This window comes from Palaemon carinicauda, chromosome 37, assembly GCF_036898095.1.
Source record: "Palaemon carinicauda isolate YSFRI2023 chromosome 37, ASM3689809v2, whole genome shotgun sequence".
Taxonomy (NCBI): domain Eukaryota; kingdom Metazoa; phylum Arthropoda; class Malacostraca; order Decapoda; family Palaemonidae; genus Palaemon; species Palaemon carinicauda.
This window is the reverse complement of record NC_090761.1, coordinates 26,581,157-26,599,139: the sequence shown is the minus strand read 5'-3', so window position 1 is coordinate 26,599,139 and position 17,983 is coordinate 26,581,157. Positions and strand designations below refer to the sequence as shown.

Here is a 17,983-nt window from a genome sequence, read left to right as displayed (position 1 = left end):
GTTCAACCTCTCTTGCTAGGAGTCAACCTCCTTCACCCATGCGCCTGCCTTCTGCTTCGTCTGTTGTTCAGCCTTTGCAGTCTGAGCCTCAGGTTTTCCCTCAACAGTTACTGGAAGAGGAAACCACTGTTATTGTTCCTACCCGTTCTGACTCTGCGGTTCAGCATTCTGGTCCGATCGCTTCGCTACCCTCTGCTGATGAGGTGTCGGATGATGAGGAGGCACACCTTGATCCCTCATCAGACGTGGACGAATCCAAGCTTTCTCCACTGTCGATTGATTTTCGTAAGGTCTTGGCTCTACTCAGGGAGATTTACCCAGACCACTTCGTCTCTGCTATTCCCCGCTCTCCACCATCTGAGTTTTCGCTGGGCGTACAACAAGCTAAGTCCAACTATACTAAGCTTGTCCTAGCTAGATCCTCCAAGAGGGCTTTAAGGATCTTAGGGGAGTGGCTGCAGTCTAAACAACACCTTGGCAAGACTTCCTTCATGTTCCCTCCAACGAAGCTCGCTTCGAAAGGTAGCGTTTGGTATGCCACAGGGGAAGCACCAGGCTTAGGAGTACCTGCCTCTGCCCAGGCTGACTTCTCAAGTCTGGTGGACTCGCCTCGGAGAACTGCTGTGAGACGCTCGAAGGTTTGTTGGACCTTCTCAGACCTGGATCATTTACTGAAAGGGTTGTTCAGAGCATTTGAAATGTTCAACTTTCTCGACTGGTGCCTGGGGGCCCTCAGCAAGAAAACCTCTCCTGCGGACAAAGATTCTGCCATGCTATTAATGTCCTGCATGGATAAGGCCATCAGAGATGGATCGGGTGAGCTAGCGTCGTTATTTGTATCAGGGGTGTTGAAGAAAAGGGAACAACTGTGTACCTTCCTTTCCGCCAGCATTACACCTTGCCAACGGTCACAACTCCTTTTTGCTCCTCTCTCTAAGTTCCTCTTTCCCGAGGAGCTAGTTAAGGACTTGTCTGCTGCCCTGATACAAAAGGACACGCACGATCTTGTAGCCTCATCGGCTCGTAAGTCTAAGGTTGCCACCTCAGTCCCCAAGACTTATCGCTCCCCAGTGGCTGATACCCCGGCTACGAGGTTCATACCGCCCTTTCGTGGTAGAGCCCCCAGCCGAGGAAGCTCCCGCCCAGACTCTCACAGGAGCAAGTCTAGGAAAGGATCCAGGACATCTAAGGGAAAGAACTGACTCTCAGTTTCTCCAGACAACAGTAGGAGCCAGACTCAAGATCTTCTGGCGAGCCTGGGAGAAGAGAGGTGCAGACGCACAGTCTGTCAGTTGGCTTAGGTACGGTTACAGGATTCCATTCTGCCTCAAACCACCTCTGACCACATCGCCCATCAACCTCTCTCCCAACTACAAAGAAGAGGACAAGAGGCTAGCATTGCAACAGGAGGTGTCGCTACTTGTGCAGAAGAAGGCAGTGGTTATAGTCCGGGACCATCAATCCCCGGGCTTCTACAACCGTCTCTTTCTTGTGGCCAAGAAGACAGGAGGTTGGAGACCGGTGCTGGACGTCAGCTCTCTCAACGAGTATGTCACCAAGCAGACGTTTACGATGGAGACGACCAAGTCGGTCTTAGCAGCGGTCAGACAGGAGGACTGGATGGTCTCGTTGGACTTGAAAGATGCATACTTTCACGTTCCCATTCATCCAGACTCCCAACCTTTCCTGAGATTCGTTTTCGGAAAGGTTGTCTATCAGTTCCAAGCCCTGTGTTTTGGCCTAAGCACAGCTCCTATGGTCTTTACTCATCTGATGAGGAATGTAGCGAAATTCCTACACTTATCGAACATCAGAGCCTCCCTCTACCTAGACGACTGGCTGTTGAGAGCCTCCACGAGTCGTCGTTGTCTGGAGAACCTCAATTGGACTTTAGACTTAATCAGAGACCTAGGTCTATTAGTCAATATAGAGAAATCTCAACTCATTCCCTCCCAATCCATTGTGTACCTGGGAATGGAGATTCAGAGTCAGGATTTTCGGGCTTTTCCATCGGCCCCCAGGATAAACCAAGCCCTAGAGTGCATCATGAGCATGCTGAAGAGGAGCAATTGCTCAGTGAGACAGTGGATGAGTCTCACAGGACCCTCTCATCTCTGGCCCTGTTTGTCGAGCTAGGAAGACTCCACCTCCGCCCTCTTCAATTCCATCTTGCTGCTCATTGGGACAAGGGGTCGACTCTAGAAGCAGTCTCTATCCCTATCAACCAAGAGATGAAGACCACTCTCCTGTGGTGGAAGCACAATCTCCTTCTCAAGGAGGGTCTATCATTGGCCATCCAGACCCCCAATCTTCATCTCTTCTCAGATGCATCGGACTCGGGCTGGGGTGCGACCTTGGACGGACGGGAATGCTCAGGAGTATGGAACAAGGAACAAGGATTACTCCACATCAACTGCAAGGAACTGTTAGCAGTTCATTTAGCCCTGTTGAACTTCAAGTCCCTCCTGCTAGGCAAAGTGGTGGAGGTGAATTCAGACAACACCACAGCCTTGGCTTACATCTCCAAGCAAGGAGGGACCCATTCGAGGAGCCTTTACGAGATCGCAAGGGACCTCCTCATTTGGTCAAGAGGTCTAAACCTCACTCTGGTCACGAGGTTCATCCAGGGCGATATGAATGTTTCAGCGGATCGCCTCAGCAGAAGGAATCAGGTCATTCCCACGGAATGGACCCTCCACAAGAGTGTGTGCAACAGACTTTGGACCTTGTGGGGTCAACCTACCATAGATCTGTTTGCCACCTCCATAACCAAGAGACTTCCGCTTTATTGTTCCCCTGTTCCAGACCCTGCAGCGGTTCATGTGGATGCTTTTCTTCTGAACTGGTCCCATCTCGACCTGTACGCATTCCCTCCGTTCAAGATAATAAACAAAGTTCTGCAGAAATTCGTCTCGCACGAAGGGACACGGCTGACGCTGGTTGCTCCCCTTTGGCCTGCAAGAGAATGGTACACAGAGGTACTGCAATGGCTAGTCGACTTCCCCAGGACTCTACCTCTAAGAGTGGACCTTCTACGTCAACCACACGTAGACAGGTTGCACCCAAACCTCCACGCTCTTCGGCTGACTGCCTTCAGACTGTCGAAAGATTCGCTAGAGCTAGAGGCTTTTCGAAGGAGGCAGCCAGTGCGATTGCCAGAGCTAGAAGAGTTTCCACTCGTAGAGTCTACCAGTCTAAATGGGAGGTCTTCCGAAGCTGGTGTAGAGCCAATTCAATATCCTCTACCAATACCTCTGTGATCCAAATAGCTGACTTCCTTCTACATCTTAGGAATGAGAGATCCCTTTCTACACCTACGATTAAAGGATATAGGAGCATGTTGGCTTCAGTTCTCCGTCACAGAGGTTTGGACCTGTCTACCAACAAGGACCTTCAAGACATTCTCAAGTCTTTTGAGACGTCTAAAGAACGTCGTCTTTCCACTCCAGGCTGGAATCTAGACGTAGTCTTAAGGTTCCTTATGACATCTAGGTTCGAACCTCTCCAGTCAGCTTCCTTCAAGGATCTTACCCTCAAGACTGCTTTTCTCGTTTGCCTTGCAACAGCTAAGAGAGTCAGTGAGGTTCATGCCTTCAGCAAGAACATTGGTTTTACAACCGAATCTGCAACATGTTCTTTTCAGCTTGGATTCCTAGCAAAGAACGAACTTCCTTCACGTCCTTGGCCTAGATCGTTCGAAATACCTAGCCTCTCCAACATGGTAGGTAACGAACTAGAGAGAGTTCTTTGCCCTGTCAGAGCTCTCAAATATTATCTGAAGAGGTCTAAACCTATTCGAGGACAGTCAGAAGCTTTATGGTGTGCCATCAAGAAACCCTCGAGACCCATGTCCAAGAATGGGCTTTCGTACTATATAAGGCTTCTGATCAGAGAAGCACATTCTCACCTAAAGGAGGAAGACCTTGCATTGCTGAAGGTAAGGACCCACGAAGTAAGAGCTGTAGCTACTTCGTTGGCCTTTAATAAAAACCGTTCTCTGCAGAGCATAATGGATGCAACCTATTGGAGGAGCAAGTCAGTGTTTGCATCATTTTATCTGAAAGATGTCCAGTCTCTTTACGAGAACTGCTACACCCTGGGACCATTCGTAGCAGCGAGTGCAGTAGTAGGTGAGGGCTCAGCCACTACATTCCCTTAATCCCATAACCTTTTTTAACCTTTCTCTTGAATACTTTTATTGTTGTTTTTTATGGTTGTTACGGTAGGCTAAGAAGCCTTCCGCATCCTTGGATTTGGCGGGTGGTCTATTCATTCTTGAGAAGCGCCTGGGTTAAAGGTTTGGTAGAGGTCCTTTAGTAGGGGTTGCAACCCCGTGTACTTTGGCACCTTTGGGTTGATTCAGCCTCCAAGAGGAACGCTGCGCTCAGTAAGGAAGACGAACTTTAAATAAAGAGGCAGAGTAACGGTTCTATTCGACTTCCTTACCAGGTACTTATTATTTCATTGTTATTTGAGATAACTGTTATATGAAATATGGGATACTTAGCTATCCTTTAATCTTGTACACTGGTTTTCACCCACCTCCCTGGGTGTGAATCAGCTACATGATTATCGGGTAAGTTTAATATTGAAAAATGTTATTTTTATTAATAAAATAAATTTTTGAATATACTTACCCGATAATCATGATTTAATCGACCCTCCCTTTCCTCCCCAGAGAGAACCAGTGGACCGAGGAATAATTGAGGAGGTGTCAACAACAAATGATTGAGTACCTGGCCACAGGTGGCGCTGGTAAGTACACCCCCTTCTAGTATTGTGATAGCTGGCGTATCCCTCCATAGAATTCTGTCGGGCAACGGAGTTGACAGCTACATGATTATCGGGTAAGTATATTCAAAAATTTATTTTATTAATAAAAATAACATTTTGTTAACAGTACTACGTACAAGGGAAGGTTTTAAAAGTCTGAATATACATGTTAAATAAATAGGTAAATATGGTGTCACTACTTCGCGGATTTTCACCTATCGCGGCCGGGTCCTTAACCTATCTACCGCGATAAACGAGGGTTCACTGTAGTTGCTTTTCTTCCTATCTATATAATGGCAAGTCCTTCCAGTCAGAATTTAATATGCATAACTTATAGTACATTGTCTCCACAGTACTTCCCTCCCAGCCTCTAGTAATAGCTAGATGTATCTACCAGTTTCTCTTGTCATAGGCTTTATTAGACTTTATTATCTCTGGTTACATGGGGACAAGACACTTATAGCTCAGTTAGCTAACTTTGGAATTTATGAATAGCAACCCTATAAATGGTAAGGACTGACTATTAAATAAAAAGGAATACAATATACATTACACTTCCCAGAAAAAGATTACTGTTAAAGCTCTTCTCGTGCATTTATGTATATGCGGGAGGGCAGGTACCTGCATTATTTAGATAGTTTTTTTTTTTGCGTATTGTCATGTTTTTAACGATACACATTTTATTCTATTTATGATTTCTTTTTTATGTATTCCATTCTTTTGTATGCAATGGTTAACTTTAATTATTTTGCGGTGATTCATCCAAACAGTCAGGATTCTTCAAGATAATGTCCATCGAGCCTCTAACTGGTACGTTGTTGAACCATCTCTAAAATTCTTTGCAAAGAAACATTTCTGCCAAAATTAAGGCTTTTATGCGAGGTTGAATGTCATGTTGAATGGAGAGTTACTTGAGGAGGTGGATCAGTTTAAGTACTTGGGATCTGTTGTTGCAGCAAATGGTGGAGTGGAAGCAGATGTACGTCAGAAAGTGAATGAAGGTTGCAAAGTGTTGGGGGCAGTTAAGGGAGTAGTAAAAAATAGAGGGTTGGGCATGAATGTAAAGAGAGTTCTGTATGAGAAAGTGATTGTACCAACTGTGATGTATGGATCGGATTTGTGGGGAATGAAAGTGACGGAGAGACAGAAATTGAATGTGTTTGAGATGAAGTGTCTAAGGAGTATGGCTGGTGTTAGGAACGAAATAGTGAGGGTGAGAACGGGTGTAAGAAATGAGTTAGCAGCTAGAGTGGATATGAATGTGTTGAGGTGGTTTGGCCATGTTGAGAGAATGGAAAATGGCTGCCTGCTAAAGAAGGTGATGAATGCAAGAGTTGATGGGAGAAGTATAAGAGGAAGGCCAAGGTTTGGGTGGATGGATGGAGTGAAGGAAGCTCTGGGTGATAGGAGGATAGATGTGAGAGAGGCAAGAGAGCGTGCTATGGAAATAGGAATGAATGGTGAGCGATTGTGACGCAGTTCCAGTAGGCCCTGCTGCTTCCTCCGGTGCCTTGGATGACCGTGGAGGTAGCAGCAGTAGGGGATTCAGCATTATGAAGCTTCATCTGTGGGGGATAATGTGGGAGGGTGGGTTGTGCCACCCTAGCAGTACCAGCCGAACTCAGTTGAGTCCCTTGTTAGGCTGGGAGGAACATAGAGAGGAGACGTCCCCTTTTTTGTTTCATTTGTTTGATGTCTGCTACCCCCCAAAATTGGGCTAAGTGCCTTGGTATATGTATGTATGCATAAGATTTGGATCCAAACTTGATGACTTATTAAGCCTAACACCTGCAATAAGAAAATACATTGCCTTTTTAGAAAACAAATTGACATTCTGATATCAAGTAGTCAATTAGAGGTACTACCAGCAATGTCCATAGTCTGTTAAAAATATAATGAATCTTACTGAACAAGGACCACCATTCTCGGAAAGCTTACAATGGTTGTTAATAAGAGGAAGTGAAAAACAAATTGTAATTCTTAGTCTTAAAGCAATTTAAGCTCTGAATGAAGGTAAAAAAGACACTATCAACTCAAGCTCCAAAGCCCACCTTAAACCACTTGCAGATTATTATACATGTAGTTGTTAAATGTCAACTCAAAGTGAAAATTTCCCAAAGATTCAAAATTGAACCTACTACGTAGTAGACCTGATTACTGACGGCTTATACTAACAGGGTTACATACGTCCATTTTAATTCTTGATAAAAGATGTCATTTCCATAGTATATTAATTTCAAATATAATTTAATTATATTCTAAATTTTCTTTTCAACTGCTAAACATTAATGAGAAGGTTACAAATCACTGGAGAGGATAACTTTTAAACTTTTCTCTAGTTGAAAATTCCTTATCCCCTTCCACTGTAATTTAGGTTTGTCATTATTGTATGATAATCTATGTGCATGGTTGCCTTTAAGTGTTAATTAATGCTATTACCTCTGCCAACGAAATTGGAAGGAGGTTATGTTTTCTCTCCTGTTTGTGTATGTGTGTTTGTTTGTGAACACCTTCCTGGCTTGTAGAGTAATGAAACTTGCTGGGTTTAGCTTTTATGTAAAAAGCTTGAAATGATTAAATTTTGAAAGGTCAAGGTCACAGTCAAGCAAAGTGTCCAATTCATGTAATCAGCCATAAGTTTGGACATCGTTGTCACAGAGACTTCAAACTAGGTTCATATTTGAGTATGAAAATCCACGGCAGTTAATATATGTTATGGTCAAATTCGAGCTAAAGGTCGAGAAATAAGCTGCCTAGGCGGAGGTCTACGTTCTACTGAGTGCTCCTCTAGTTTTATTAAACATTTGCCTAAATTCTTCATGTCTTCCTATAATTTTTATATCACTGTATTTCTTATTACAGCTGTTGTACTCCTTTTTGTGTTGACAGCAAACTTACTAATTTTTCAAGTCAGCCCTAATACTGGGTCATTTGTGTAACTAATGATGGGCAAATGATGTAGTAAGAAAATTGAAGACACACAACATTATGTGACATTTTGTCAATGAAAACTCGAATTTTTTCTAGGTAGCTAGAATACCAAAACTCCTTGACTTTGCCATTAGTGATTAATTGTCACCTTTTTATTACCCTCTTGAAATCCACATAGAATACATTAATTGCTCTATTTTGATCATTTGTACCATCTGCCTCATGGGAGAAGTCTAAGAGTTTGGTTAAGCATGGTCTTCCATTCAAATTCCGTGCTAGCTGTCTTCTCCATTTGTCATCTGCTATGATGGATTGTAGTATCCGCTCCTGGAACTAAAGCTTGCAAATCTCTTGTTGGAATAAAAAAGTGGTTTGTGTCTAAGAAACCTTGATGGTTTGTGGTTAAAAGAAAAAATAATTTATTTTTTATATACATTATTTTGTAGCACTCAAGTCCCTCCCAAAAAAGGTGCCTTAATCTGTTATTATTTCTTTACTAGGTACTGACAGCAGCCCCCTACACTCAGTAGGGAGGGGAATTTAGACTATTCTTCAGAGTACTGTACATATATAGGAAAGATGAAGTTGTCAAAAGGATAGTTACTCAAGAGTTGTATTGTAAATATTTCTGCCCTGCTACATGGTAACTTGATTCAAAATTAGGAGCCAATGAAACTAGATTAGTCTTATCATTGACCTAGGTGGTAATATACTGTATTGACACAGAGTGTTTATGGACAGTTTTCCTGCCAAATCTGAGAACTTACCTTGGAACCCTTGTTGCAGAGTCACTTCCCAAACTTGTAATTGACGTCAGTGTTTTCTGAAAGTGACCAGTGACCCAGGTAGAATTTTAGAGAAATATTTTAAAATGTGTCATAAAACCTTAATAGTTCACGGGAGCTATTGAAATGGCATGTCTGGTCGTAGGCCCAGGAAATGAATTCAGATGTTAAATGGAGAGGGACTGTATTCAAATTTAGTCTGAATTGTTCCATAATTATCAAAACCCCTTCCAAGAATGAGAGATTTAGGCACCTCTGGTGTTGGTCAGAAAAGTTTCGATGACAATGAAACCTTATCACAGTGCAGGTTTACAATTGGAGATTTTTTAGACATTGCTATCATAAGCCCACAGAGACCCGCACAGCATCGTCTGCGGCCATACTATTCAAAAGCTAAGAATTTCTAAGTAACTTTGCAGCTTAATGGTAGACTGGATATTGATAAGGACAGTATTGCTTTAGGGAAAATTATTGCAGTGCAGTATTTTTCACAGTTATATGTTCTTACTCGATGATTCATTAGGTATTAAGTGTTCAAGTTTATTACTGGTTGTTACAGATGTCATAAAACCATAGTGTTGCGGGGTTCTCCTTTAAGCTTAGTGTAGGATTAGTGTTTTTTTGTTAAGATAATTGGATCACCGACGCAATCCACATGGTTGCATTTATCATGTACCAGAACATGTAGATGTTAGTAGTATAGCGTTAGGAAATTATCTGGAATGATATAGATGTTTTTTTGTTTCATTTACAAATAAATATTTTTTCTTTATTTTTATAAAGACAGAATTTCATTCCAGACCCTTTCACCATGGTGTTCCCTTCTCAGCCACTTTTTTTTCTTTTTTTTTTCCTTAGCAGTTTTTTTTTTTTTTAAATCTTTCTAATAAGTTATTTATCATAATTTTTTTCTCCCACATTGTATCCTGTTGTCAGGTTTAAACAAAAATTATAATGTTTCCTTTCACCTAATGTTCTGTTATTTTATTTATACCCAGCAAGTTCAAGGCAGGATAAATAAAAGGAGGAAGTAAGGTTCTAGCTAGGTCCCCTTGCCCAGTATAAATCAAGGGGTGGTGCCCAGTGCTCCGTTCTCTTGACCTGTTACCTAGATTTTTGGGTATTCCACCGTTGTATATTTTTTTGTGTAGTGAACGTTGGGTTGTGGTCGGCATTCAGACACTAGGCAGTTTGGGTGCTACCTCTGGCCACAGTCCGCAAACCACTACATTGTCTATCTTTCAACACTTTGAAATATTTGTGCAATATTTTGCTTTTTTATCTTGTTCTTTTATTTACTCAAGGATGCTTTTATACTGTATATCACTGAAGTGAGGAGCAATTTCTTCCTCAGTTTTTATCTCCTTTATTTTTGGTTTCACAAGATATATAGTACATGTATATTGAATGTACCTCCCTGATTAAAACCATTAATATCTCTGTATTGCTTATTTTATACTCTTGTAAATGAGACTTTCCTTCAAAATCTCTAGCATTGTTATGAATCCATACTTTTCTCACTGCGGTCCTCAGTTGCCATCAAGACTTTAAATCAAATATCTTGTGTTTCCCTCAAAAACTAACTTTAGAAGGCAGCTTTCTACATTTTTTTTTTTTTTAGAAACATGGAGTTTTTAAGACTTCCTTTTCCTACATGTTTTGTGTTTGCAGAGATAGTGTATCACTTACATAGACCCTCATACTTTTGTTGTTGGGTATCATTTTATATTTTCACACTAAAGACCACATTCCTGGAGATGCACTCTGTGGAAAGCCATTTTATTTGTATTTTCATGGAATTAATTGTACCTTTATATTTCTCAGGGAACACTGTTGGATCGAATTGATTTCAATGTAGAGCATGCGGCCATCAAAGTAGAAGACGGAGCTAAGCAGCTCAAAAAAGCCGAGCAGCATCAGCGCAAAAATCGCAATATGAAATGCATTGTAGGATTGGCAGTAACCATAATTGTTTTGATAATTATTCTCGTTCTGGTTAAAAAATAACATCATGTCATTTAGGTTTTATCTTTTAAGTCTACCATGTTGCTATATTTATTTACTATTTTGTACAGTTCAGCTATTTTACCAAATATAATCAGTAAATTAGTAAATGCTAAATAATTGCTATAATGTGTAGAGCTATTTATATCCAGAGTTCAGTAGGATTAAGGAAAATATTTAAACTATTTTTGTATAATTAATTCAAGTAATATAGATCTGAATTGAAATCAGTCACTTTTCATCAGTTACTTGACTGGAGATTTAAGTAGTTACAGGGAGGCATCATTGAAAATCTGCATATCTATCACTACCATTGTATATATATATATATATATATAAATTATATGAGTTCTACTGGAGATGAGAGATAGAAACATTTCATGAACACTGTGTTAGCAAGATTTCTTATTTTAGTATATAGTTTTTCATTCCATATTTTTTCACTTTTAGTCTTGTCATTATCAAGAGTTTATAGGTGTTCATATATTGTGAATATTGCATATTGTATTCTATCAAGAGTAATTATCTGCAAAACTATGCTCAATTTTATTAAAACCTACTTTTATATATATGAGATTTATTTGGAAGTTACAGGTAATGAGGCATTTAGTATTAGAGTTTGTATTTTTTTTTTTTTTTTTTAATGAATAGATGCAAGTTGAGACCTTCAGGTGCAAAATTTTTTGAAAGTCTTTGCATTTTCCAAAGTTTTATTTTCCTTTGTAGAGCAATACCTCAATATATGAGTGCACCAACATACGAGCATTCTGAGACACGAGCCAGCCTCTTGAGTAAAATTTTGCATCGAGATACGAGCACGCTTACAGATGTTAACGCCAGATGGCCGAGTACTTAGAACCGCTCTAAGCCCTCATCACTTGTTCATTTTACATGGTTGTTGACTTCTTTAAACATCTCCTGAGTATCTTTTGCGTTATTTATGTGATTTTCCCTGTATTTGTGAACATTCTTTGTTATCTCCTAAGCCTCTTTTGCATTATTTATGTGATTTTCCCTGTATTTGTGAACATTCTTTATCTCCTGAGCCTCTTTTGTGTTATGTTTGCGTTATTTATGTGATTTTCCCTGTATTTGTGAACTTTCTTTGTTATAAGTGATGGGTCCTAAGAAAGCGAGTGGTATGGTTGGCAATAGGGAGGGAAAAACGCATGATGACGATGGAGATGAAACATGAAATTATCGAGAAACATGAGCATGGTTTCCGCGAGTCAAATGGCAAATTATTACGAGCGGAATACATCGACGATCCTCAAACAGGAGGCGGCTATCAAGCGCACAAAGGCTTCCAAAGGCATAACTATCATGTCAAGGGAGATTAAGGAAGTGTTGGCTAAGTGGCACGATGTTTCTAATTTCGTTGAAAAGAAATGCCCTGATAAATTGTCTACTGGTCGTGCTTCAGCTCTTTTTAATGACACTTTAATTACACATTTCCACAACATTTTGAAAGGAGGCAGAAACAAAGCTCCTTATATAAATTTCTATTTAAAATACCTGTGAAAGTGAGATAAAAAGGGCCAAGGCAAGTGAAGAGCAGTAAAAGAATACAAATGGAAAAAAGTGAAACAAAAGTAGAAAAGAATAAAAGTTAAGAAAATTAAGCTAAGTTCAGTTTAGTTATTTTTAAGTTTTAAGGGTTACGCTGTGTAAGGAACAGTATTAATATGGTACCGTCCAACTCACTCCTTCCCTTCCTCCCTCTTTCTGCACACATCGCTGTTAGCCGCTATATTCTGTCTCGAAGGTAAGAACTCATAATAATATCATATTTTATTTCATATCACGGTAATCATTTACTGTATTGTATCATTTTGTATGTTTACAGTATAGCAATTAAATTTTTTTTTTTTTTTTTTTTCATTTTATTGGTTTGGCTGGTTTTAGAGGGCCAGAATGGATTAAGTTTTTGTCATTTATTTTATTTGGAAAAATTGAATTGACATACGAGCTCTGTCCAAGAATGAATTATACTCATGTCTCAAGATATTACTGTCCATAAATTTATCAGAAATAATTTTTGTATCAGCTCTTCCCATTTAATGTAGAATTTATAACAAATTTTCTTTTCATCATCTATCTTATACTCTTTCTTCCAGGGGTCCTATCAGGGCTGGGTTTTCATCTATCACATATTTCTGGCTCTTCACTTTACCATTTCCACATTTACTATTTCCTCTTAACTATGACTGTTCCCTATCACTATCTTCACATTTATTCAGCAACATTCACGGGACAGTTACAATTAGGACCAATAAAGAGGATATCAGAGCATTAGACAAAACGGAAGAGATGCTGTCACTGACGGAGCTACAGTAATGTAAACTTATCACTGAATTGATGAGAAATAGTCAAGTGGTGGTCAGGTTACCGCTGTCCTTATACACTTGACAACACTGAGATTACCAAACAATTCTTCACCCAAGGGATTACTGCACTATCATTATTCAGTGGCTACTTTCCTCTAGGTAAGAGTAGAAAGAGAATATAGCTATGGCGAGCACCTCTTCTTGGAGGAGGACACTCCAAAATCAAACCTTTGTTCTCTAGTCTTGGGTAGTGTCATATCCTCTATACCATGGACTTCCTCTGTCTTGGGTTAGAGTTCTCTTGCTTGAGGCTACAATATTCTATCTTTTTTTCTTTTTCTCTTATTAAAGTTTTTTATAGTTTATGTAGGAGATATATCATATTCTTGTAAAATTTATATGAAATCCCAAGCAGACTGGAATGGGATTTTACATGATCTTTTGTGCTTGAATTGGTCACAATTATATAATAGTGTAGATCCTGTTGTCCCTTTGAATGAGAATCTAGTCAACATAATTGATAGGCGTATCCCTTCTCGTGTGCTAAGGTATCGAGTGAAGGACAAACCGTGGTTCAATGATGATTGTAGACGTGCTTATTTGGAGAAACAGGAGGCCTATCATCTTTGGAAGGGGAACAGATCAGATTTGACCTGGAACAACTATACTCAGCTTCGAGCTTTTGCTCAGAGAGTTTATGTCTCAACTGAAAAGGAGTACAATTTAACCATAAAAGAAACACTTTCTGGTACAACTCAGGAACATAAATGGTGGTCTACCCTTAAATCTGCACTCTTTGGTGTAGATGCAACAGTTCCTCCTTTACTTAAACCAGATGGCTCAGTCACTCACTGTCCAAAGGAAAAGGCAACCCTTTTGGCTGATGTTTTTGACAGTAAACAGAGTAATGAAAAACTCGAACTTCCTCATTCCTGTTTTCCTGAGGCTAAACTAACTAGTTTAGCTTTTCGATCTCGTGAGATTAAAGCTCTGTTGATGGACCTTGATGCTTATGGAGGTGTAGACCCAAATGGTATTTTTCCTTTGTTTTTTATAAAGACAGCAGATTTCTTAGCTCCAAAGTTATCTGTTATTTTGCGCAAGTTAGCAAGAAGAGGAGCTTTTAGCACTAGTTGGAGAATTGGTAATGTTACTCCTCTATGTAAATGTGTTTGTGGTAGCTCAAGTCCCTCTGATTACCGCCCAATTTCCATAACTCCCATATTATCTAAAGTTTTTGAACGTCTTCTGGCAAAACGTCTTAATAGGTTTGCTGAAGGTAATCATCTACTCCCTAGTTTGCAATTTGGATTTCGTAAAGGCTTTGGAGCATGTGATGCCCTTCTTACAATCTCCAATGCTGTACAGAAATCCCTTGATTGTGGTCGGGAAGTTCGTATGATTGGCCTTGATTTTAGTGCTGCCTTTGACCGTGTTAATCATGAGGCCCTTGTTTTCAAACTGAAACAGTTGGGAGTGGGTGGGTCGTTTCTTAGCATTATTATTGATTTTTTAAGTAATAGATCTCAAAGAGTTGTTGTTGATGGGCACCATAGTGATTATAGGAATGTGATATCCGGTGTTCCACAGGGTAGTGTTCTTGGCCCATTACTTTTCATACTATATACACATGACATGTGGTTTGGCCTAGAAAACAAGCTTGTTGCATATGCAGATGATGCAACTCTCTTTGCATCAATTCCATCCCCTGAATGTAGATCTAGGGTTGGTGAATCCCTTAATAGAGATTTAGCTAGAATTAGTGCATGGTGCAAATTATGGGGTATGAAGTTGAATCCTAACAAAACTCAAAGTATGATTGTAAGTAGGTCAAGGACGGTGGCTCCTCAACATCCGGATCTCAGTATTGATAATGTTTCTTTAAATATGTATGACTCTTTCAAAATTTTAGGTGTGATTCTCGACAGTAAATTTACTTTTGAGAAACATATAAGGTCTGTGTCTTCTTCAATTGCACAAAAAATAGGCTTATTGAGAAAGTCTTTCAAGATTTTCGGTGATCAATCTATTCTGAAGAAGTGTTTTAATTCTTTCATTCTACCTTGTTTTGAGTATTGTTCTCCTGTTTGGTCTTCAGCTGCTGATTCCCATCTTAATTTGTTGGACAGAAACTTACGGTCTATTAAATTTCTTATTCCTGATCTAGATATTAATCTCTGGCACCGTCGTTCAATTAGTTCATTATGCATGTTGCATAAGATTTTTCATAACTCTGACCATCCTTTACATTCAGATCTCCCTGGACAATTCTATCCTGTTCGTAATACTAGGCAGGCAGTTAATTCTACTAGCCAGGCCTTCTCCATCACGAGACTCAATACTACGCAGTACTCTAGAAGTTTTATTCCAGCTGTTACCAAGTTGTGGAATGATCTTCCTAATCGGGTGGTTGAATCAGTAAAACTTCAAAAGTTCAAAGTTGAAGCAAATGCTTTTTTGTTGACCAGGCGGACATGAGTCTTTTTATAGTTTATTTATGACATATTTGTTTTTGATGCTGTTAATAGTTTATATATGACATGTCTGTTTTGACGTTGTTACTGTTTTTAGAATGATTTATTGTTAATTTGTTCTCTTCATTTATTTATTTCCTTATTTCCTTTCCTCACTGGGCTATTTTTCCCTGTTGGAGCCCCTGGGCTTATAGCATCTTGCTTTTCCAACTAGGGTTGTAGCTTGGATAGTAATAATAATAATAATAATAATATTTATTTTGATGTTACTGTTCTTAAAATATTTTATTTTTCCTTGTTTCCTTTCCTCACTGGGCTATTTTCTCTGTTGGAGCCCCATGGCTTATAGCATCCTGCTTTTCCAACTAGGGTTGTAGGTTAGCAAGTAATAGTGGAGTTGAATAAGGGGCAGTATAAAGAGACTGCAGAGATAAGAACACTTGAGAAAGCCTGCTAAGGTTTATAAAAGATATGGTTTAATCAGGGCAAGTACTGAATCTATTTAATTACACTGGCAATGTGATGTTACATAAACATGAAATTTTAAAAGGACAAAACAGTTAACCTTAGATAGGTTCCTTATGAAAACTAACAAGTGTGTAAAAGAAACGACAAAGTGTCCAGAAAGTACAAATTAAATGATGCAGTCGGTCATAGTGACGCCGTTCAAGTGAGAAAACTCGATATTTTACCAAATGCTCTCATGGAGGGAGATTCTCCCTCCAAGCAGTAACCCCCTCCTCCTCTTCTCTCATCTCTTATATTCAACCACAACTCTCCTCAAAGGTAAAGTGCAAGTTGGTTTTGTCAATATTTCTATTATCGTGAATTATTTTGTATTATTTTTTTATAGGAATTATAATTTGCTCTTTATATAACATTAAACACATGTAAAAATGTTATTTTTATTAATAAAATAAATTTTTGAATATACTTACCCGATAATCATGTAGCTGTCAACTCCGTTGCCCGACAGAATTCTATGGAGGGATACGCCAGCTATCACAATACTAGAAGGGGGTGTATTTACCAGCGCCACCTGTGGCCAGGTACTCAAGTACTTCTTGTTGACACCTCCTCAATTATTCCTCGGTCCACTGGTTCTCTATGGGGAGGAAGGGAGGGTCGATTAAATCATGATTATCGGGTAAGTATATTCAAAAATTTATTTTATTAATAAAAATAACATTTTTCAATATTAAACTTACCCGATAATCATGTAGCTGATTCACACCCAGGGGGGTGGGTGAAAACCAGTGTACAAGATTAAAGGATAGCTAAGTATCCCATATTTCATATAATCAGTTATCCACAATAACAATGAAATAATAAGTACCTGGTAAGGAAGTCGACTTGAACCGTTACTCTGCCTTTAATAAGATCGTCTTCCTTACTGAGCGCAGCGTTCCTCTTGGGAGGCTGAATCAACTCAAAGGTGCTAAAGTATACAGGGCTGCAACCCATACTAAAGGACCTCATCACAACCTTTAACCTTGGCGCTTCTCAAGAAAGAATTGACCACCCGCCAAATCAACAAGGATGTGGAAGGCTTCTTAGCCGACCGTACAACCCATAAAAAGTATTCAAGAGAAAGGTTAAAAAGTTATGGGATTATGGGAATGTAGTGGCTGAGCCCTCGCCTACTACTGCATTCGTTGCTACGAATAGACCCAGGGTGTAGCAGTACTCGTAAAGAGACTGGACATCTTTGAGATAGAATGATGCGAACACTGACTTGTTTCTCCAATAGGTTGCATCCATAACACTCTGCAGAGAACGGTTCTGTTTGAAGGCCACTGAAGTAGCCACAGCTCTCACTTCATGTGTCCTTACCTTCAGCAAAGCAAGGTCTTCTTCCTTCAGATGAGAATTTGCTTCTCTAATCAGAAGCCTGATGTAGTAAGAAACTGAGTTCTTAGACATTGGTAGAGAAGGCTTCTTGATAGCACACCATAAGGCTTCTGATTGTCCTCGTAATGGTTTTGACCTTTAGATAGTACTTAAGAGCTCTAACTGGGCAAAGTACTCTCTCCAGTTCGTTCCCCACCATGTTGGACAGGCTTGGGATCTCGAACGACTTAGGCCAAGGACGGGAAGGAAGCTCGTTTTTAGCCAAAAAACCGAGCTGTAAGGAACATGTAGCCGTTTCAGATGTGAAACCTATGTTCCTGCTGAAGGCGTGGATCTCACTTACTCTTTTACCTGTTGCTAAGCACACGAGGAAAAGAGTTTTTTAATGTGAGGTCCTTAAAAGAGGCTGATTGGAGCGGTTCAAATCCTGATGACATTAGGAACCTTAGGACCACGTCTAGATTCCAGCCTGGAGTGGACAACCGACGTTCCTTTGAGGTCTCAAAAGACCTAAGGAGGTCCTGTAGATCTTTGTTGGAGGAAAGATCCAAGCCTCTGTGGCGGAAAACCGCTGCCAACAAACTTCTGTAACCCTTGATCGTAGGAGCTGATAGGGAGCTTACGTTCCTTAGATGTAACAGGAAGTCAGCAATCTGGGTTACATTGGTACTGGTTGAGGAAAACTGCATTGGCCTTGCACCAGCTTCGGAAGACTTCCCATAAAGACTGATAGACTCTGAGAGTGGATGTCGTCCTTGCTCTGGCAATCGCTCTGGCTGCCTCCTTCGAAAAGCCTCTAGCTCTTGAGAGTCTTTCGATAGTCTGAAGGCAGTCAGAC

General features: G+C 40.0%; 1 protein-coding gene across 1 annotated transcript in view; it reads left to right on the top strand.

The window, feature by feature from the left end:
* Syx16 (syntaxin 16) overlaps positions 1-11,030 on the top strand; it is a 58,164-nt gene extending 47,134 nt beyond the window's left edge. The window contains exon 6 of the mRNA XM_068360911.1: positions 10,314-11,030. Within this exon, the coding sequence (XP_068217012.1) occupies positions 10,314-10,496 (183 nt within the window). The 3' untranslated portion in view covers positions 10,497-11,030. The remainder of the gene's footprint in view (positions 1-10,313) is intronic.
* Positions 11,031-17,983: the final 6,953 nt, after the last annotated feature.